General features: G+C 41.8%; 1 protein-coding gene across 1 annotated transcript in view; it reads left to right on the top strand.

The window, feature by feature from the left end:
* The first annotated feature begins 899 nt into the window (after positions 1-899).
* shroom4 (shroom family member 4) overlaps positions 900-22,272 on the top strand; it is a 103,680-nt gene continuing 82,307 nt past the window's right edge. The window contains exon 1 of the mRNA XM_085153777.1: positions 900-1,478. Coding sequence (XP_085009903.1) covers positions 1,356-1,478 — 123 coding nt within the window. The 5' untranslated portion in view covers positions 900-1,355. The remainder of the gene's footprint in view (positions 1,479-22,272) is intronic.

Raw genomic sequence — 22,272 nt, 5'->3', positions numbered from 1 at the left:
TATTACAAAAAAATAGAACTTTATTAAAATATCTCAAATGTTTCCAGCAATGTCCAGACCACATAAATTAATCTTTTTTTTTTTTAATTTTTAAAAAAATTATATTCACTTCATTATGGTATAAAATATGCTTTATTATGTCACCCACCTGCCCATGACTTTCCTCTCACATTGAGGAACTTTGCATGTCACTTGAATGAGTGACTAAACGTTTCTCCTGCTAAAAACGCTGCATTCAGACGAACAAAATCAACTTTAATTCTTTTAATTACTAGCCAAGGGATTCCTTGGCTAGTAAATCAAGACAAATTGAACTTAAAGGCATCTGTACTTTTTCTGTCTTTCTCAATATTTGCTAAATAAAAGTGTTTTACACAGTTTAAAAAAAAACAGCTTGGTTGAAAGCCACATCCTCTATGACTGTCACAAACATTTATGGGCAGAAAACATATAAATCTGTAGTAATCTTATTAACATAGTCCATAATAAGTAAGTCTTAGGAGTGATTTCCTTGGATATGACTACAATCTGCTCTTCAGAGGCCTGCAGTATTAAGTTATACAGCAAAATTATAGTGAAGCAGCTCTCTTGCATTAAATCATGCAATTATATGTGGAGATGGCGGGTTAAAATGAGCTGATAGTTTTCGCAGCGGATCTCCTGTTTCAAATAAAAGCCCAGGACTGTCCTCTCGTTCTGCTGCTTACCGCCTGATGCTGTTAACAATACAGCGGTAGGCGCCCTCACAACTTCTGCCTCCTTGGCACATCCTATTGGAAGATACGTCCGAAAGCCGGTCTCTCATTGGCTGAGCTTTCCATCAGTCAAATCGAGGCGTTTGGCTAGAGGGAGAAGTCCCCGCCTACCTCGCGTTGTAAAAGTTTTCCCAAAGTTTGTTGCCGTGGGAATTTTGTGAATATTAGACCGGAAATAGGTTGTGTGGATATAAAACTAAAAGTTAATTTAATGTGAAATTTTCGCGTTAAAAGCTAAGTATATGAGGGGGTATTACCAAAAGATGCTTATGATACGTTATAACACAAATCTACCTTTATAAAATTCGACTAGAAGTCACTTTGCGGTCAAGTTAAACACTTTAACCGGAAGTGGAAAGCGACATTTCACTGTAATTGTTGCTAACTTTGAGCCCCGCGTGAAAACTTTCTGCCCTCCCCCTTTTGCACTCCCTCCCTCCGTCCTTCTTCCTCAGCCAATCCATCCGTTTGTCGTTGATGTTACAGCGGTGATGGAGAAGCGGAGGAACCGCCACCGGCGCCGCTAACCTCCGTAACAACACAGACAGCAGGACGAAGAAAACGAGAGGGATAACGGATACACGGAGCGGAAGGAGAAGGATGGAAACCGTGGAGCAGCTCGTCTCCTTCCACCACATTCAGGTCCAGTTGAGCGGGGGCGCGCCTTGGGGGTTCACGTTGAAAGGAGGGCTAGAGCACGGGGAGCCGCTCATCATCACCAAAGTGAGTGACCATAACAACTGACAGCGTGTATACGTGTGTTTGTGTGTGAAAACTCCCTGTTTGTACGGGCTGAAAGTATGTGTAAAGTCGCTTGTGCTGCACTGTGTTAAATGCACGTTGCGTTCTGTAAAGTTTTCTGCACAGATTTAAACCCTTGGCTTGTTACTCGCATGCCACTGCACTCTCATTGGATGTAGGAATTGGATTTCATAAGGATGTGGCTCTTGCAACAGGCCAGACCCAACAGAGCAGCGGTTGTGCTGGTTATTGTCGCAGGTCTGTGTAGCTGCTCCCTGGGTTGCTGGTTTGAACTTTCCACTGAAGTGATTGTGCACAGCTTAGTTTAAAGTCCTGCTCTTTTTGTGAAGAAAAAAAACCAAGTGATTCTCCAAGGCTAAAGCAGATATCCGGTGCTGGTTGATGTTTCTCAGCTGTCACTGTCTTTGATCCCCCACCCCACCCCACCCCAACACACACACACACACACACACACACACACAGAGAGAATGTAATGCCACTGTGCTTTCAAACCTGGAGGTTAAAAGTTCCTGCCTGGGGGGATCCTGGATGAAAGGAGACTGTTCATCTTCTTGTTACGTCATTTAATGTGAGGTAAAGATGCCCAAGTGTTGACAGACGTCATACTTTAGATGACTTGGTCTGGGCCATAAATAATCCAGCGTGAGGCTGTTTGTGGGATGTGGGAATCCTTGTAAATGAAATCCTGTGATTCTCTGTGCTCATTGCATGTTCCTCACATGGTTTCTAAGATGCTTTTACTTGAGTTTGCACTGGTGCGGTGTGATGTTGTGTCCGCACAGATTCAAGAAGGCATCTAAAAGTATTTGGTTGCGTTCCTGCATCCACAACTTGTGATATAACCTCAGCTTAAATCACAATACTTTAAGGAAGTTTGTTACAATGATATTTATGAGGATATTTGTATGTTTTTGCAAACAAACAAAATAAAGGCCATTTTATCTTTTTTAATTTATTGCCCCGCCAGCAACAGCAGTATGATATACAGTGACCCATCCATCCATCCATCCATCCATCCATCCATCCATCCATCCAAAGTCAGATCGCAGTAGCAGCAGGGTATTCCAGACATCCTTCTACCCAACTAAACTTTCCAGTTGCTCCTGGCAGATCCTAAAACGTTCCCAGGCCTGACAAGCGATATATAATATCTCCAGTGGGTCTACCTCAGGATCTCCTCCCAGTTGGGTGTCGCCAGAAAAAAGAAAACCTCTAAAAAGGAGGCATCCTAACCAGCTGGCTCCTTTTTGACACACCCTCTGGACATCTCTAAGGCTTAGCCCAGCCACCCTATGTGGAGGAAACTTTTCTGCGTTACTCTCTTGGTCAATACTCGGACTTCATGATCCTCGGCTGGGGTCTGGAACGAAGACGGCCTTTTGGCTCAGCTCTCTTACTGCTGCGGCAGTCTACTATGATGTCTGGTTTACTGCTGACACTGCGACAATCCGCCGGTCCACCTTCCCATCCCAAGATGTAGAAAGCTACTCTGTAAGGTTTGTGCACTGAAAGCTAATCAGCTAAGTTCAGACAGTTTAATCCATTTGCTAATTCTTAGGCACAGAACAACAGTTGCCTTTTTTCCCCCAAAGCACATGTCCCCTCTGAAGAGTCTTGATGCACTACAGAATCTATTACTTTTTGCTGTCAAGTAAGATGAACGAAAATGTGTAATAAATGGTGGCGGGCTGCATCATCGCCGAGAAACGCCACCTATCTGAAAGAGCTGTTCAGCAAGCTAAAAACAGCAGTTTTACCTTCAGGTTTTCAGAAGCTGATGTGACCTCATGCTGCGAGATCAAGTCGCTCGGTGGGGGCAAGATTTCCTCCCAGCCTCTCTTCTCACAGTTTGATGCCACGGGTGGTGAGCCGGTAGAACCGAGGAGGGCGTCTTTGAATTACTACAAGCAATTATTGCTGTGTGTTCTGCTGGGGGTGGTCCGTGCATTAGTAGGACATGCAATCTCTGCTCCCAGTGCCTCTCGTGCTCTCTCTCTCGGTCTCTTTCCCACTCTGTTGAGAAGTCACAGCGGCAGCAGTGGTAGTGGTGTAAATGTTGGCTGGTGTGCGTCTAGATTGACCACAGTGGAGGAATGGAAAAGCCTGGCTCAGTCATCTGGAAACACAGTAACATAGCCCCTGGGAAAATGTGACTGAGAGCGCTAAAGGAGATAAAAATCAAAGCTGGGCTCTGTGGCTGTTTTGTGTCCGGTGGCAAGCTGACACTCACACACAGATGGATACACAATAAAATCAGCTCGGAAGGTGAGTGACGGACAGGGAAGTGTGGTGCTGAAATGTGTTTGGGGTGTTTAATGATTAAGTGTTAAGTCCTTGAAGGAAGGGGAAGAAGGACAGCAGGTAAAGCTGAGGTGTGTGAAAGGCGTGAGTGTGGAATGTGTTTTAGGGTCAGGGAGGGCCTGCACACAGAGCGTTACGGTGTCTGTGTGGACCACAGATTTAGAGGGATGAGCACCGTGTGAGCCTGTGACGTTCTTTATCTTATCTATTTACTGTCTACAGATTTCTGTTTTACAAAACAATCTTAAGTCAAGGTCCCATTCCAGCTTTCTAAGATTGATAACAGCCTGTGTTGTGGTTGTGCCTTAGTACAAAGCAGCAGGTTACAGGCTGATAAATGAAGCCAATGCCTAAAGACAAAAACTGCAATTCTTCCAGTGGCCACTTGAGGCTGCTTTGAAAAGTGTATAAATCGCCATGTTAAAATGGAGCAGAGATAAGTAGGTTAACAGCCTCACGTGAAAACCAGTTTTGATCTTTATTGCTAGTTTCTTCCTTTGTAAGAACTCTGAAGGGGTGATTTGTTCCTTTTGTTAACGCCACTTAGATTTTGTTGAGGCTTAAAAGTTATTGATCACCTTCGCTGAACTCAACGTCGCTGTGGCATTTTAATGAAATTACATTGTTGATACATTGATGCGTTGAGCATGGTGCAACTCTGGCAATCTGTTGCACACTTTAAAGTCACACCAACCAGATCCTGAAGCAGGTGGAGAGCTGGGACTCGTGCTACACAGAGCTAAATGCTGGCTCCGTGACGTGTGAAGCGGGCGTCTTATCTGTACAATCAGAGGCTCACTGGAGGAGAACAAGAGTTCAGTTGTAGTAGTCAGCTACAGTCCAGCATGGTGGAGTTGGAGTTCGTCTTTGGGTTGAGGAATTTGGTGGAGAGGCGGCTGATCACTGTTTTGATATATGTTGTCAAAAAGCGAAGCATGGGTGCACCTTCTTTCATTTTGCTTGCTTTTATGCTGAATGCTGTTGTCCACACTATCCTCAGCTCCTGCTTGGGGAGGGTTCCCAAGGCGCTCCCAGATCAGATGAGATAGGTAATCCCTTGAGTGTGTGTAGGTTACAACAGAATACCTCTATTTAACAAGCAGTTAATGAAAAACGAGTGAGGCAACAGTAGGTCATTAAAGCAGATCCAGCACACTTCTTACAGGCTTCTAACATTTAAAAAGTTTCCTTTTCTCAGGATTTATGCCTGAAAAGTTTTAATGTGGATACAAGTGTCATTCAGCAGCGTGTCTTTATGGAACAGCCTGGTGCCCTTTTCACAGTGTCTGTGTTTTGAAGAATGTGAGTGTGCTGCAGGAGGGGGAGGGTTGGCTTCTCCAGTCTGAGACAGCAGAGGGATGTAAGCCATTTGGTCAACATTTCACCAGGAGCATAACTAATTACTACTCTCTGTGGGTGTGTGTCTGTGTGTGTGTGTGTGTGTGTCCATTTCCCAGACTGGAATACTATGGTGTCCTTTCAGCCAGTGATCAGCTGTGTGATGACACGGTGAGTTTGAGGTTTTGTTTAAAGTTGGTCGGTCACTCGTTGGCTTTGCTGCTCGCTCAGCCGTTCAGCGACTTGGTCTTTGAGCCTCTTACCAGTGCTTTTCAGCCAGTCGGTCAGTCGAGACGTAAACATGCTTTGGTGAAAATAGAGGTGAGGAAAAATGAGTCACGGTGCATCTGGGAAAACCTAAAGGCGAGTAAAAAGCACTTTATTAGTTTGTTTCTACATCTTCATGTGTTTAATTGGGGCCAGGGCACTGATGGTGATGGTTTAGGGTTATGTTGGTAAGTAAATCAGACTTTTGAGAGCCTATAGCTCAATAAAGGCTTGCATGTTTTGATTTGGATGACATCCAAAGAAGACCTGTTTGTCTCTCTATCTGGAATCAAACTTGCAACCATTCAAGTGAATGTGTAAACACCTAGGCTATTGCTATAGCTCAATGAAGTAGAGGGAAATGGTGAAATTAAATAAAATCTTAATAAGTGATAAAATGCCATGTAAAAAGCTCAACATACTACAGTAAGGAGTGAAAATAGGAACGAAGTAAATAGAGGTATTTTAGTTTGAAGCTGGAAAACGCCCTCCATGTGGTAGGTGAGCTGAATCGGTGTGCCAGAGAGGAAGGGAAAACAAAAACTTGAACGGTTAAAAGCCTTTTCACCACCTCATTATTTTAATCTTTCCACTCGACTTTTAAAATAAATACAAAGCCCGTGAAGAAGTCTTAAATTAGCACCTGTTGGCTGCGGAAATGATTTAACTTGGCGCACTTCAATGGTGCACAGAGGAGAGAGTTCAAGAAGGCCCGCCAAGTCTTCGACAAACACACTGGTTATCCATTAAAACGACGTATTTCCGACAATAAAAATCCAACATCAGACCCTTTTTCAAACTTTTTAACATGTTGACAGAGCGTCGGTTTAATGCCAAGCTTTGTTTTTCAGGTATTTTTAAATATTGTTTTTCAAACTTCAAGAAATTCCCTGCCACACGTCATAGTTTCCTGAGAAATGTAATAATGAAATTCAGTTAGCGGAGATTAAACTGAATAAAAATGCACAGAACGCAGCCAAAGAAGCATGAATTTTATTGTACGAATGATAGAAACTCCTACTTACAGTCACACAGGTGTGTTTTAGGGTGACGTATCATTAAAAGCCCTACTGGTTGTCAGACCCGTATGTTGTGTGACATTTGTTATGTCCTTTGTAGTTTTGGCAGACTAAGTGATGAGTTCCTTTCATTTTTGTGTTTGACAGAGCAGCTGCCGCGGTGCTGTCAGCTCGCTTTCATGTGTGGTTTTATGATCTACTGCGAGCTCTCTGCTGTTTCTGTCTCGGTGCCTCCTCAACAGGTTTTTTTTAGGCTGTTCTGCGGTGGCTGACCGTGAGACGACGCTCCAACGGGATCATTGCACATCTAAAAGAAATCCGTCTTTGGCTTTAAAGATCTTGCTTTGGTCACAGTTTTAAGTTATAGTGGCTAATTGAGTCTTTTTGCATACAGCACGGTAATTGGTTATGCTCAGAATTAAATTTAATGGCTCATGTTTTCAACTCTGCTGAGGTTTTTAGATGGATACCAGTTGCCCACTTTACTGCTGTGCTTTAGATTGTTTTTCCCACTGAAGCTCTTGCACACCCGACATGTTTGCTATCTAAAAGATCTCAGACTGCATTGTGCAATTTAGCATTTTTACCGAATGCCTCCAAATTTTGACCTTATATGAGGTGCTCCATTGCAGACTGTGTAAGTCAGGAGGGGCCAAATACAGCCAGACCAGTGAAACTCTCCTTTCTGTCAGTGCAAAGAAGATTAACTACACATTTAATGCCTGAGAAATCTGAATGTTACCAAAGGAAGGGCAACAGGTCATCTGTTTTTCTGTGTGATAAAGAAATCTTGCTGGAGAAATAAATCTCTCAGCATGACTCTTTGAGCTTAAATTTTAAGAAACTTGTTTTCTTTGTACAGAAAAATGTTTGTACTGTCTTTCTGAAATTTGACTTTTTTCTTTGAAAAAAAAACTTCTATAAAAACAGAAATTTCTATAGTAGATAGTGAAGACATGAACTTTACCATTATTTAATACTACTATTACTACTAACTAGCTACTACTTAATTACTTTGGTGTTTACTTGGAGGATGTTTCAGTTAATTTATAAAGCAAAAAAAGAGCAAAAATTCATTGTTTACTGCCTATCATATACAAATATTTGCTATTTTTTTGAATTCATAGCATAATCTGCTTAATGTTTTGACTGTTTTTCAGACAAATCTGTCTTAATGAGTCAAACCAGACTGGTTGCAGTTTAAAAAACAAACTCTGCTCATTCAGATTGAATTTCTTGATAATAAATTGATGCTTTCTTTTAGCCAGCTCAGGGGGAAAAAGGCCTTCAGTTCCTCCAAAAAAACCACGGTCACTGAGGTTGTCTTTTACTCAGATGTACAATAGTTGTACCTTTAATAATAGAATTTGGTCATTATAAAGAACACCTGAAGACCGGTGTTAGTCAGATCATAGACTAAAAGCTGCTTTCAGATGCTCCCTTATTCACAAGGGGTCACCACAGTGGGCAGCTCTGCATATTTGATTTGGCAGTGAGTTTTATCCCGGATGCCCCTCCTCACGCAACCCCAAAGGGATTTGTGTCTCCTCCCGAGATCGAACCAAGCTGTGGTCAGACATGATGCTTTTCTGTCTCCTGCTGTCGTTACGCTCGGTGTAACGCTAGTTTGGAAACTTTTACTGGAACATAATGTGTTGTCACCAAGGCCATTAACATTATTTCACTTCATCTGTCTCTGGTTAGTTCCACACGTGAGGTATGCGTGAGGACAAGTAACAGGAGGTGCACTGAGACTGAGAGAAGGAGAATCTAGCCTGAATATAAATACAGTAACAGCAGGACGCAGCAGCGGAGATGCAGGGCCAAATAAACACACCGTGTTCTGAATTATTATGCAAATTGTGTTTAAGTGTCATAAAGATTAAATAAGTTGTTTTTCAATTAAACCCATGGATGGAATTGTGTCTCAGGACTCTTTGTATCACTGAAAACAATCTTGGACACCTATGTTTGCCAGGTGAGCCCAATTAAAGGAAAAACTACTAAAGAAGGATGTTCCACATTATTAAGCAGACCACCATTTTCAAGCAATATAGGAAGGAAAAAGGATCTCTCTGCTGCTGAAAAGAGTGAAATAGTTGAATGCCTTGGACATGTAATGAAAACCTTAGATATTTCACGAAAATTTAAGCGTGATCACCATAATGTTAAGAGATCTGTGGCTGAGCCAGAGCACACATGGGTTCGTGCAGATAAAGGCACAATGAGGAAGGTTTCTGGCAAACAAATACTTCAGATTAAGAGAGCAGCTGCTAAAAGGGCATTACAAAGCACCAAACACATATTTGAAGCTGCTGGTGTCTCTGGAGCCCTGCGAACATCAAGGTGTAGGATCCTCCAGAGACTTGCAGTTGTGCATAAACCTTCTATTTGGCCACCCCTAACCAATGCTCACTAGCAGAAATGGCTGCAGTGGGCCATGAACTACATGAAGACTAATTTTCAAACAGTCTTGGTCACTGATGAGTGCAGTGCAACCCTGGATGGTCCAGATGGATGCAGTGGTGGATGCTGGTGGACAGCCACCATGTCCCAACAAGGCTGTGTTGTCAGCAAGGAGGTGGTGGAGTCATGTTTTGAGCCAGAATCATGGGGAAAGAGCTGGTCGGCCTCTTTAGGGTCCCTGAAGGTGTGAAAATGACCTCTGCAAAGTATGTGGAGTTTCTGACTGACCACTTTCTTCCATGGTAGAAAGAGAAGAACTGTGCCTTCTGCAACACAACCGTCTTCACGCAAGACAATGCACCATCTCATGCTACAAGGAAACCCCTTCTGCATTATTGGCTGCTATCGGCATAAAAGGAGAGAAACACATGGTGTGGTCCCCATTCTTCCCTGACTTCAATCCTATTGGGAACCTTTGGAGCTTCCTCAAACAAAAAAAATATGAGGGTGGGAGGCAGTTCACATCCAAACAGCAGCTCAGGGAGGCCATTCTGACATCCCGCAAAGACATTCAAGTAGAAACTTTCCAAAAACTTACAAGTTCCATGGATGCAAGAATTATAAAACTGCTATCAAATAAGGGGTCCTATGTTAATATGTAACTTGACCTGTTAAGATTTAAGTTTTTGATTGAAGCTTTTAATTTTAGTGAAATTGATGTATTAATGCTGCAAATTCAACAAATGACCATTTTCAATTCTCTACAACCTATAAAATCTTTTGAAACTCTGTGTGCATAATAATTTGGAACAGTGTATTTTAAGGTTTTATTTTTGAAAAACATACTGTTTTCATTGGGAGTTTTGTTCAGTAACATTTGGATTATACTCTGTTGGTCGATGACTCGAAAATTATGCTGACTGTCATTTGAATCGACTATTTAGGAAAAACAGAGAAAATATCATTTGCATTATAATTTGGAATGTGGTGTAAAGTGAATAACATTTTAAAATATTTAAATTTAACTTAGTTTTCTCCCGTTGTCATTTATTATCTTAATCATAAATGCCAGTACGTAAATGTTTAAGTTGAGCCTGATGATTGCCAGTCTCTTTTCCCAGACTCGGGAGCAAAGCTTGAGTTAACACTTGCAGTGATCTGTAGTTCGGCTTGGCAGATATCGGACTAGAACTGGCAAATGTTGGATTGGTGCGTGTGGTAATGCAATGGCTTGTGCACACAGAAGTTGCACCCGTCCTGTTTATTAAAAAAGAAAATGAATAAATCAAACAATAACAGTGAAATCAGCTTTTTCCTGAAAGTTCCTCATCCCAGGGAAGGACTTCAATTCAATTTAGTTCACTTCAATTTAATTCAAATTAATTCAATTCTGCATTGCAACCTTATTGAGTACAGCGTGGCCTCCGTAGCCTGCTCATCACCTTTTATAGCTAATATTCTATGGCTGTATTTGCCTACGCGTAGTAAAGATTTATGGGTATGCAACCCATGCACACATTTTTACACGCAGACCTCCAAAAAAACTCTAATGTGGAGCTCGATGTGGAGACATTGTGGGTCGGTCAAATCCTGATTGGTTGAGAAGTGGCGTGGAAGATGAAAGGGAAGCACGAAATGTATGTTTTAACTTCCATGTTAGAATTTCTCTGCGACTGGCTGTAGGACCAACAATAGCACAAGCTGAGTAGCCCACAGACCGGTTGTTTGTGACACCGCCCTCTGGTAGAACTTAACAGCTACAACCCTCTGCATGTCCTTCTTCACTACATCCATAAGTTTCTCTGTGGTCTTCCTCTTTTTCACCTGCCTGGCAGCTTCATCTTCAACACCCTTTGTCAAATATATCCACTGACACTTTCTAACTTTGTCTCCAAACTGCTCATTACTGCAAAAAAACGAAAAATTGTAGAAATAGTTTGAAGGAAACACTCTCGATTAAAATTTTAAGAACGAATCATGTGAATAAGCAGCTGGGGTAATAAATGACCACAGTCTATCACTTGAGGGTGAAGCATGCCAAAACAAAGAGTAATTCAAATTGCACGTTCAGATTGGTTTGGTGTTCCTTCAGTTGTCAGCCTAGGAAAAGAGTTAAGAGCCTGTACTGTTCTGGGAGCTGTACTCTTGCTTGTTTACGGTCCATTTTCATTGTGGTCCAGGTGTTGCATAAAGCTGGGTCTCCATTCCCATCACCATCTCCAGTCTCCTCTCAGTCAGCCCGCAAACTCTCGGCCAATCTCCCAGGCCGCGCAATCACCGAAACCACAGAAACCAGCAGCGCTGCACTGACCGGCAGCAGGAGGTAGCTTTGGTGCTGTTTTTTTCCAACGGCTGAACTCTGACCGAGCTGTTTTTAAGTTGGGCTCCCTCAGAGTAAAATTATGCGGAGCTTTGTGGAGTCTTCACAAACCCAGCAAAGACCATGATATGACTCCTGCAGTGGAGAAAATTTCATTGGGTGTTTCTTTATTTTTATCTGATTATCACCCTACTGGCTGGTCATGAACTCCTGCCTGTTTTTGCACTAATGCCTCACATTTTTGTGGATCTGGATGACTTTTGAAGTTAATCAGGAGTAATTAACAAAGTTTGGCATTAGCACAGTAGTGTACTTAATCTACTATTTTCACAACAGTTGAGATCATAAGGAAATCTGGGAAGCCCTTAACTGATCCAGGATCTCGATTTAATGGCTTTATCACAGGATAAATAAGGATATAAACTGGTAAAACTCCTTTAAATGATCAGTTTTGTCTGCTTAAAATTGTTAATCTAGTGCAGTTGAAGCAGAGCAGGCAATGGCACGTTGTTGCAGGGTTTTTAGCGCTTTAAGACCGTCTCATCTTAATCCAAACTGTAAATCAGTACATGTTGGCACAAAGGGGTGAGCCTCCAAAAGTGTTTGATGTTTTCGATTTGTGGCTAAGAGGGATTTTTCTCCTTCTTCTTCTACTGCTGGAAATCAAGCTGCGTTTCTTGTGGGGAGCATTCCAGCACAATGAGTTTCAAAACAGCAAGAATCTGAGATTCCCAGCTGATATCTTTCTTGTTTTGCTTTTTGTTTTGCTGACGACAGAAACAGAAAACTCAGGGATTTTTACAAAGGAATGTTTTGACATTTGGTCAAAGGTATGCAGCCAGCTGTCTTGGGGTTGTAAACAGCTGGTGTGTGTGTGTGTGTGTTTTCCCCCTGCATTCCAGTAAAGGTAGCCTGCAGTAGCAGTCTTCTCAGAGGGGGGTAGATAAAGATGCCATCAGATAGAGATGCTATTGTACCTACTCTGTGTGTGTGTGTGTGTGTGTGTTTTTCCTGTTCACTGCCCTGCTTTGCAAACTGTCCTACCTAACCAAAAACATATGTTGTGCAGTAACATAGCGCACAGCAGCACAGTAGAGTGCATTGATGAGAGGGCGGCAGAAAAAATGTGGGAGTATTCATGTTTCCAGCAACTTGTACTGAACTTTACTTTATGAGGTTTATTTTTTTCTTTTTTGTTCATTTATGAAGCAAAAGCAGAGCCAAAAAAATCCACTTTTTACTGCCTATCAGATATGAATATTTTTTGTTAGTTTTCAGCTTTTCTTCTTAGTTTTTGGACCATTTTTCAGACAAAACAAAACTGAATTGAGTCAAAACCAGACCATTTTAAAATCAAACTCTTAACATTATGAAAAAATACGCTATAATTAGTGAAAATGAACAACATGTTTTAATTTGACACTGTAACAGTTTTTTCTTGTGATTAGTTGAGTTTCCTGCTTTCATTCTGCCAATTGAGGGAGTAACTTTACTTTTGCAATTATTCCAACATAACATGGCCACTGATGGTGCCATTCCAGCAAAGGTACACATGACATGATAACTTAAAAGTCAGATTCAGAGAAGGTGAGATAACTTTGGCTCTGTGTAAGCACCTGCACACACAACATGCTAAAGTAAAGCTAGCCAAGAACTCAGAGTGATTTTAAAGCTGAATGCATGCAGACTCCAGCCCAGCAGATTGGAAAGGAATCGACTTGACTTAAAGTTTCATAAAGACATTTTCACCTCTCATCCTCTCACGACAGACTGCCACAAGTGTGTATCTAATGATTAAGGTGCAATAGTAAGGACAAGGGCTGGGCTATATCATACCGTTCACGGTAATAACGGTGTAATGTTGGGCAACGATAGGAAAATGAAATATCGCTATAGAATCTGGGTAAAACGCGCATGCGCAGTGTCTTTGTTTACATACGCACATGGCAGCGACGTAGAATGAGAAGAGCGAAAGTGGATCGTTGAATGAAACGGATGAACCAGAATTGGTTTGTAAAAATGCTGCAACTTCAGTGGTGTGGAACTGGTTTAGCTTTTGTCCGTCAGATACACAACAAAGCACGATTTTTGGTAGAGCATGCTAGCGGGCCGTCGTTATTACCGTGTTATTTGGAAAATACGGCACACTTAAAATCGACAGAGCACCTTATAATCCCGTGTGCCTTATGTATGAATTCTGGTTGTGTTTACTGACCTCGAAACGATTTTATGTCGTACACGGTGCTCAAAAATCTGTCAAATGTTTTAGGGCGACTTTGCTAAGCTACGAACGCTTGATGGATTGTCGGAGCAGTGCGGCTATCGTAGGCAGGAGCCCCGTGGAGTGATACGTACTGTGCTTCAACATATTACCGTATTGTGTGTGTAATACCTCTTTTTAAGTTTTGTGGATATTAAACATGGTTATGCTGAGGACATGTTGGCCAGTTTCCACTGGAAATGTCTTTTGGTTAAACTGTCAGCAAGGAATTTGCACTGTTACATTTTTATATAACTTTAATGCACATTAAAAAAAAGCTGCTTGTTTAAGTGAAAATACACTGATGGGGTTTTTTGCACTAATAAAGTTGTGGAGTTGTAAAGTATTTTGTCTAGTGTCAATTATATCGTCAGTCATATTGTTATCGCAAATTTTCAAATGTATATCGTGATAAATATTTTTGGTCTAGTAAGGACACAGCATGAGTTCACCTTTCTGTTTCCTCTCTTATTTTCTCATGCATTTACTTCAGCACTGCATTGCTCGCTCTGATATTACGGGACGAATTCTTGATTTTCACTCGAAAGCTCATGCAAGAAACTGGTATAAACACCCCGGTTTTCATGCCTTTTTTCTTTGTAGGTTATCGTGTTTCACAGATGACTTGTAGCCACACTGTGAGGCCTGACCACAGAAAATAATCCAGATGGAGTTAACACATGAAATGTTTGAGATAAACGGTTGGTTGAGGGAAACATGTAGCTTGTGAGTAGGTGAAGTTGTAGACAGATGTGTGCATGTGTTTGGGCGGGGCTGGAATGCTTCTGTCTCTGATCTGTGGAGCCTTTGGTGGTTTCTTTTAGGCTACGTCTGGAGACACACACAGACACACACACACAGGGGGGACACTCCCACCAGGTTTATATCTGGGACTCTCCACCATTTGACCTTAGAACTGAAGAAGCCTCTCGGATGAGAGGTGAAACGTCTTCAAGTAACTTAAAGAAGTCCAGACGCTTTTCTTTGCAAGCTCCTTTGACTACGATGACCTGGATGACTGAGAACCTTCACAGACACACACACACACACACACACTTTGTAGATATGTGAGGATCCGTGCTGACACAATGAAGCCCTTACCTTAAGCATCACAAATAAGTGCCCAACAATAACCTACACTTGAATCATAAAACAGATCCCAACGTAAGGGCCTGCTAATGAGACCAGTGCTCACGAAGATACACAACGAAAACCCCTGTTTGTGTAGTGAAACTTGCCCTCGAGCAAAATTATATCATTGCAGTTTCGAGGCTGCTGCAATTCTTGTTATTTTTGTCAGGCATTCCCCCTTTTAGCCCCTCACTTGAGGGGCAGGACACATACCCACACACACCTCAGCCATCTTTTCTTAGCTCAGATTACACATGAAATGTTGATATGATGGAAAACAGTTTTTGACAGCAATCGCTTGAATTTTAATCCGCCTTATTATTTTTATTTTCACAAATGCCAGCAGGCTTTACAGCTGCAGTGTAAAAGCCTTTTAAATCATCATTCTCACAGCTCACCTTTACGTTCACCTTTATAGAGCTTCAGTAAACCTCAACACTATTACTGCCCTGTCACCTTAAACACGTCATGCCTACAATCATGATGAACTCACAGTAACACTCACTCCTCTCCTGTCAGGGCCCTGAGAGCTCAGCGCTCCTCTGTTTGGGGAAAACACATGCAAATAGACGAAGCACAAGCAAATTAGGCTGTTCTCCAGTTGCAGCGCACCCTCAGGGTGATTACAGTCTTTATCGCTTACCTACAGCAGTCTCATTTTAGTGACTTTGTTCTTGTTTAGGATGCTCAGAGAAATAAAAACAAAATTTTTAAAGTGTGCTCTGTTATCAGAGTTCAGTCCTAAAATCATAATGCAGAGCCCTGAGTTAAGCTGACTGTGCTGAGATTCAGCATCAGAGCTGAGACTGAGGTTGAAGCAAACAGAAACACGTCACGTGCTCACAGTGCACGCAAATGTGTTTCCTTGGCATCTGGATCCCACAGAAGAAGACACAGCAGTGCTGTTGGTGAAAGAGAGAGACACAGGTCGTATCCAGATTCATGGGCTGCATCCTCCTGAGGACGTATATGTAGACCAATTACATCACAGCGACGCGCCGAAGGCTGTCCAAATTCGTAGACTCCTCCGAATGCAGCCGACAAATGCGTCCTCCTTTTCCCCGAATTTGAAGGATGGGTCGGGTGTGTCCTTCGTGGCCCACCATATCCCAGAATTCATAGCGCGGCCCAGCCAAACTTTTCACACAGCTGAATAAATGTCAAACAGAAAACTGATTAAACAGAAGTGTGAGACGGTCAAGAATTTACGCCAGTGTCCTGTTATATTTTGGATAGCAAGGAGCAGACGGCCGAGTTTATTAAACTCCACCAAGACAGCGGTGACGCTAATCAGAAGGCTAGACCGTCCCATTTCACAGCCGTTTACTTCCGGCCTACCCGACCTTCTGAGGACCCGGCCCATGTAGACCGCAAAGTCCTCAGGAGGATGCAGCCCATGAATTTGGACACGACTATAATGAGAATATACAAGTGAGGGGAGCACTGAGTCATGCCTAACCTTGTTTCTAAAACAACACACACAAAAGGGCACAAAAGTATGCCCTCCCGAATTTAACCCGTCACGCTGCAGATAAACTCCAACACCGTCCTCATAAACTGTGGCCAGCAGTAAAGCAGCAGGTGGAGAGCTGTCCACCTGCTGCTCGTTCGAGTCACTCTAAAATGACTCTAAAGTGAGACAATCAAGGATCACCATAACAACGACCTGGCCAATGAGACAGCTGATAGGAAAAACATAAGATGGGAAGGGCTGGGACTAGCTTGTTAGAAGCTCCTGAACTTTGAAATTAAGTGTAAGGATGGTGACATTCTAATTGATTGATTTTTAAAAAATAAAAAAAGTACTTAAATGCTGCCTGAGTAGGTTTGGCATTTGTTTAAAGCAAACTGTGTGTAGAAACACTAATAATAATGTATAATTTAAATTACTGTCAGCACTGAACGAGTGGACAAATATCAGCTGAACACATAGGGCAGGGGTGGGCAATTCCAGGCCCCGTGGGCCTGGAATTGCCCACCCCTGACATAGGGGGTAAAGACTAATGTTTACCTGTTGTTTTTATTTTGTTTGTTTTTTTTCAATTTTTTCTTTGATGTTCTGCTAAAAAAATCCACCGTGTCACCCTCAAACTGGTGATGTCACCATTTACTCCAATGCTGCAGTCCACTTCCGGACGATAGTGGTCACCACGCAGACAAAACCTCTGCGTCAGCCAGAGCACCAGCATCAAGTCAAGAAGTCAAAGAAAGTCTCATCTGTTGTGATTTAAAGAACACAGAGATTCTCTGAGCTTCTGCACTGACATATCCTTAAAAACCAATCATACACACTGAGGTCCAGGACCAGCTGAAACAGCACCAGCAAGCGGATGTTATTTCTGTTATGTACTGCTGTTTAGGAAGGCAACAGCAGTAGGTGTATTGGCTTCACTGTGTACTGGTTAGTACATTCATTGAACAAGCAAAAGTTTCAGATTCAGTTTGGAAGGGCGTCTAGCATCAAACTAAACTGCCAAATCAAACATGTGGTGCTATCCTCTGTGACGATCCCCTGTGAATAAGGGACCAGACGAAAGGGGTTTCTCACACAGACAACATTAGTTATTTTAACAGTTGGAGCTTCCCATGTCCCAAAATGTAACATGTAATATTCTGCATGCAATCATCAGGTTTTTGTTTTTTTAAAGCAAGTTTTGGCAAGCCAGTTTTTAGCTCCTCCAGTGTTGGCAATTCAAGGCCCACTTATTATTATTGTTTTTTTTTTCAGTAACATGGTTAAAATATGTTTATTTTGGGAAACATGACCTGAAATTAAAAGCTGGAGATATTAGTGACACCATTAGCTTATTCTAGCCATTCATCACTCCAAAATGAACCCTTGTAAATGTTGCTACTTTAAATGGACAAAACAGGATATTTATAGTGACAAGTTGCATTTGATTATCTTTTAACAAAATCTGATTAACTAACCTATTTACTAAACTAATGTGATTTTTATTTTATTTTAGGCTTTAGTAAAAAAAACTCCACTGTAAAAACATTTTATGTTAGTTTTGTGATAGTCATGGTGATTTCCCTTCCTAACCCTGGTGGCATGTTAACAGATCCAGCAGTTAACTGGCTTTTAACAGTAAAAAAATGATAAAAAAAATTAAAAGACTCGTGCTTCTGGCGCTGACACACAAGGTTAAGCAAAGTTAACGATTTGCACAAAACTCTGATGGATTTGTTCATTAGTTGATTAGTTGCTTTCTGTTATAGTCACTGTAAATCAAGTCATTGTGGACAAACCAAGACACTGAAAGCGATGAGAGATATTTTCTGATCTTCAATAGACCAAACACTTGATTGACAAATGAGTAAAACAATGGTCACATTAATGGACAGCTGCTTTCTGATCGCAGTCCCAGTTGTTTCTGGTTGCGGTCCCAGTTTACCTCATTTCACAGTTTATTGAAGTGGATTGCCTTGATTACCGCGTTCCTTTAATCCCACCTTGTTCTTGGCTTTCGGCTCCTTTCTATAACATTTTCCACCGACCGCAGCGCAGCTATTTTCCTCAACTCTTAGAAGCAGTTTCCGAGCTATTATGTCGGATTAAGAAGGGCTGTTACAGGAATAATTTGTGTGCGTTTCTCTGCATCTGTGTTTATATGTTTACAGTTTATTGCAGCGTAGCCATGCCCCAAACCGAAGAATGTACCACACACACAAATTCCACCACGCAATGCGGTCCATACTTGTAGCTAGCCTGGCGAGGCTACTCCAGTTTGAGGTCTAAAATGACACAAAACTCTCTTTGTGCGATTGCTCCTCTATCGTCGTCCCTCCTGTCTCTCATCGGTGGCGTCTGAAGGAAAAGTCCTTTCATCCCTTCGTCTTGCTCCTCCGTCCTTGTCAGGCAACGTGGGTTACTTAGAGGGATGTTAAGTGGGATTTCTCCCCTCATGTTCTATCTTCATTGGAAATGGGACGAGTGGAGCTTCTGAGCAGGGAACCAAAGTCTATGGGTGCAGGGAGGAGGGTGACAGTGGGTGTGTTGCATTCCTCTAGGTTAGGATTTATGAGGAGTTTTGCCCAGATTGTTTATTCATCTGCTGGGTTTCAGTGGGAGTCTGGTTTCTGAAAGCTGATTAAAGCTGCTGATAATCAATATTCGCTGTCACTGTGCCCAAACAGACAAATGAGAGGGATTGTGGTGTCTCAAGTCTATTTTTCACATTAAAAACAAAAATGCCTCAGACAGCATTTGGACCATTGTGGGAGACAAAATAAATACTGAAACAACTCCTACTGACACTAAAGCTACAGCTGTGATAAATTTAACGACTAAAATAACCAAAACTAGAAAATATTGCAGGTTCTGTTGTTGTTGTAGTGGGGAAATTGGTTTTTGAATGTTAATTAAATCAACCAGTCATATAAATACATTTTTTAGAGGAAAAGATGAAAGACTACACTAGACTGCATCTTAAATTATGTAGTGGTGTAAAAAAACCCTTACATAACTGTGAAAAATATCCATCTAATGTCTCCTTTTGTGTGACAGATGGTGCAAATGCCCCAAATTTAAATTATTCCTTTTGGGAACTTGTCTTGAAAAGGGAGTTATTTGCTGATTAACTCATCATTGCAACTCTAGATAAAATTTTAACTTAGCTAACTGCCTCCATGACCCTCAAAGAGCAGGTTTTAGATGTAGAATTATGAGTTCAGTCATTTCATTTGACAGTAAAGCTTGCACATGTACCAATTGTAAGGTTGGACAGGGATAAGAATGATAAGAAGTAATGTATATGGGAGTGAAATGTAGGAAAGATGGATAAACTGGGACCAGACAGATGCTTAGAAATGTAAGAAGGGAGGAAGATGGTGGATTAAGGAGGATAAAGGGGTGAATGAAGAGTAAAGACAGAGGCAGGATGTGTCATGCCTACAAATATGTCAAAAAAGACGTCAGCTAAGAAGAGTTGATTTAAGTGGGAAAAGGGGGAGACCGGGGTCGTCTGCGGTCCCTTTAGCTGTAGGGTGATGAATGGATAACAGACGGATGGAGAGATAATACATCAAAAGATAGAGGAGGAGAAAACTGCAGAGGAAGGAGCTGAAGGTTTCAGGTTTCGGGATACACTTTGCTAACTATCTGTTTCTACGAGTCATTGAACACATCTCTGAGAAACTCACATAAGGTTTGGTTTGTGTCTCTGAGACAAGAGTTTTTGTGGACCTTTAATAACATATAATAACATAAAATATTTGACTTTAGCACTCAACTCATCTTTCAGCCACAGCAGCTGTACTTGATATTTTGGATAAGCTGAGGATTAACTGTTATTTATAATTGCAACATCCCCAGCTTGCAACATTTGAATGTAAAATGTGTACTCAAAAAGAAAGTTAGAAGCCGCATTTGGTTAAGGCCTTGGTCACACGGGCCTAGAGACCTGTAGGCAACCATCTGGCAACCACCAGTTGCTAGGGAAACATGTATTCCCTAACCTGTTGCAAGTGGTTGCTGGAGGTTGTTCACAGTTACTGGCTGTCAGAGTGAAATCTATCACTTAAATTCACAGAGTCCTAGAGATTGGTTAGTTGCCTCCTGGTAACCACCTGCAAAGTGTTTATTCCCACTGGTGGAGGTTGTTAGCGATTGCTAGCATGAAGTTATCACTAAAAGATATACAGAGCTGAACTGAAAACCTTCTTGTGATTGCTTTGGTCAGTTTACTGTGGTTGGCAGTAGTTTGCATTGAAGATGCTTACCTGTCAGTAAACACAAAGTACCTGTGAAGTGTGGCACCAGAACTGAAGAACTGATCTTCAAAGTGGGCAACGTACCCCCCTGGTGTGCTGTGGAGGTACTGCAGGGGGCAGCAGTAATACCAGAAATATTCTTTAACTACTGGTAACAGTAGGTGCTTAGTTTGTGATATTGCTCATTATTCTGACCTAATATTACTAACCTTGCATTGAAACCTTGCACCGTGGCAGGTGGGTCACACAACACTTGCATATTCAAGGATGGCATCACTTTTATTTTGATGAGAGTGAAGATTTCAAATTGGATGGTCCCCAGAGGATTATCTGGTTGCCAGAAGTATTCGCTCGTCTGCCTTTACACACATATGAAACCACCCTTTGCATCTATAACAACTTCAACTCTTCTGGGAAGACATTCCACAAGGAAATAACCAATTCCGTGAAGTTCTCTAAGCTCTCTGTTGAGCAAATCTGAAGGCTACGTGAAGTTTGGAGGTCTGGATCGATTGACTCTACAGAAAGTTGGTGACCTCTGCACATTGTATGCCTCATCCACTAACCCTGCTCTGTGATTTTAAGTAGCCTACCACTTCATGGCTGTCATTTCCAATGCTTCCACTTTGTCATAATACCGCTAACAGCTGACTGTGGAATATTTAGTAGTGGAAAAATTTTCCGACTGTTCTTGATGCAGGTAGCATCCTATTACGGTACCACGCAACGAGTTCCCTCAGCTCCTGAGAGCGATCCATTCTTTCCCAAATGTTTGTAGAAGCAGTCTGCATGGCTAGATGGATTTGATACACTTGCAGCCATGGTTATGACTGAAACACCTGAATTCAATGATTTGGATGGGTGAGTGAATACTCATGTCAAAAAATTGACATTGACGATGAGGACTCAAAAACTTACCTTTTTAGTTCTTAAATAAAATTGTAAAGGTGTTTTTTCTTACCCTATAAGAACATCTCATGCTTTATTAGATATCCAACAAACATTAAAGTTATGATGTAAGCTCATGCATGTTAGGTGCCACCTTAGACATTGCTGCTACCCCATGATAGAAACAGAGTGTCAGTGCTCCTAAGGAAAAACAGAAAAACTGAGGTGTTGTTGGCCTTCAAAACATATAAACAGAGCTGTGGCTAGCTATCAAATAGTTTTCCATTGGTAGTTTTAAAGCAGTAAGTGTTAATTGGAGATGCTTTAAATCTGTCTTCAACTGTTAAATGAACTGCTCGAGACTGTTTTGTTGATTTTTGAGGTTTGTTTTAATCCCCTGATGACAGGTTTGCTGTGAGCAAGTCGTTGCCAGCTAATGATCGTTTTCATTTCCAGATAAAGGCAAACAAAAAGAACCATTATTCCTCCCTAATAAGCTGGGACTTAATACGTATAAGAACTCAATCTATTCTACTTGCAAGATGCCAAAAAGCTTCTTCATCTGTGATCAAACAAAAGCTTTTGTGATTTTGATCTGATCGTCGGCGAAACTCGGTCTCGTCTTTTTCCGTATGACATGTTGTGACTTCTATTAAAAAAATCCTTGAATGGCAGTCCAGAGCGAGAAGCAGCTTTGATGTGACAGGAGTAAAAACATATACAATACACCCTCTATCTGTGGTGCTCGTAAACACACAAAGCACATCCAGTGCAGAGAGTGAGGAATCGCGGGCGGGTGTAGGTAGGTCGGGGGTAGAGGCAGGTTTCAGTGGAGAAGGGCAGGGTCGTTTAGTGCACATTAAGAAGTTAATCTTTCACTCATATTTAAGTGTGTGTATGTCAGAGAGACACAAAGAGTCTCTTTATGACACTGATGGATCAAACCGGCCGGCCTCTGGTCCCACCAGGCTGCCGAGCCCTTTAACCTTTGCTGCTGTGAGCGCTGGTCACCGGAACTAATGGCTGCCATACTCCACCAGAAACACACAGCCAGGGGTGTGTGTGTGTGTGTGTGTGTGGGGGGAACAGTATAAATATCAAAACTTCATA

The sequence above is a fragment of the Neolamprologus multifasciatus genome, chromosome 3 (assembly GCF_963576455.1).
Source record: "Neolamprologus multifasciatus chromosome 3, fNeoMul1.2, whole genome shotgun sequence".
Lineage (NCBI taxonomy): Eukaryota > Metazoa > Chordata > Actinopteri > Cichliformes > Cichlidae > Neolamprologus > Neolamprologus multifasciatus.
The sequence above is the reverse complement of the archived record's forward strand: the minus strand, read 5'-3'. Positions and strand labels throughout refer to the sequence as shown.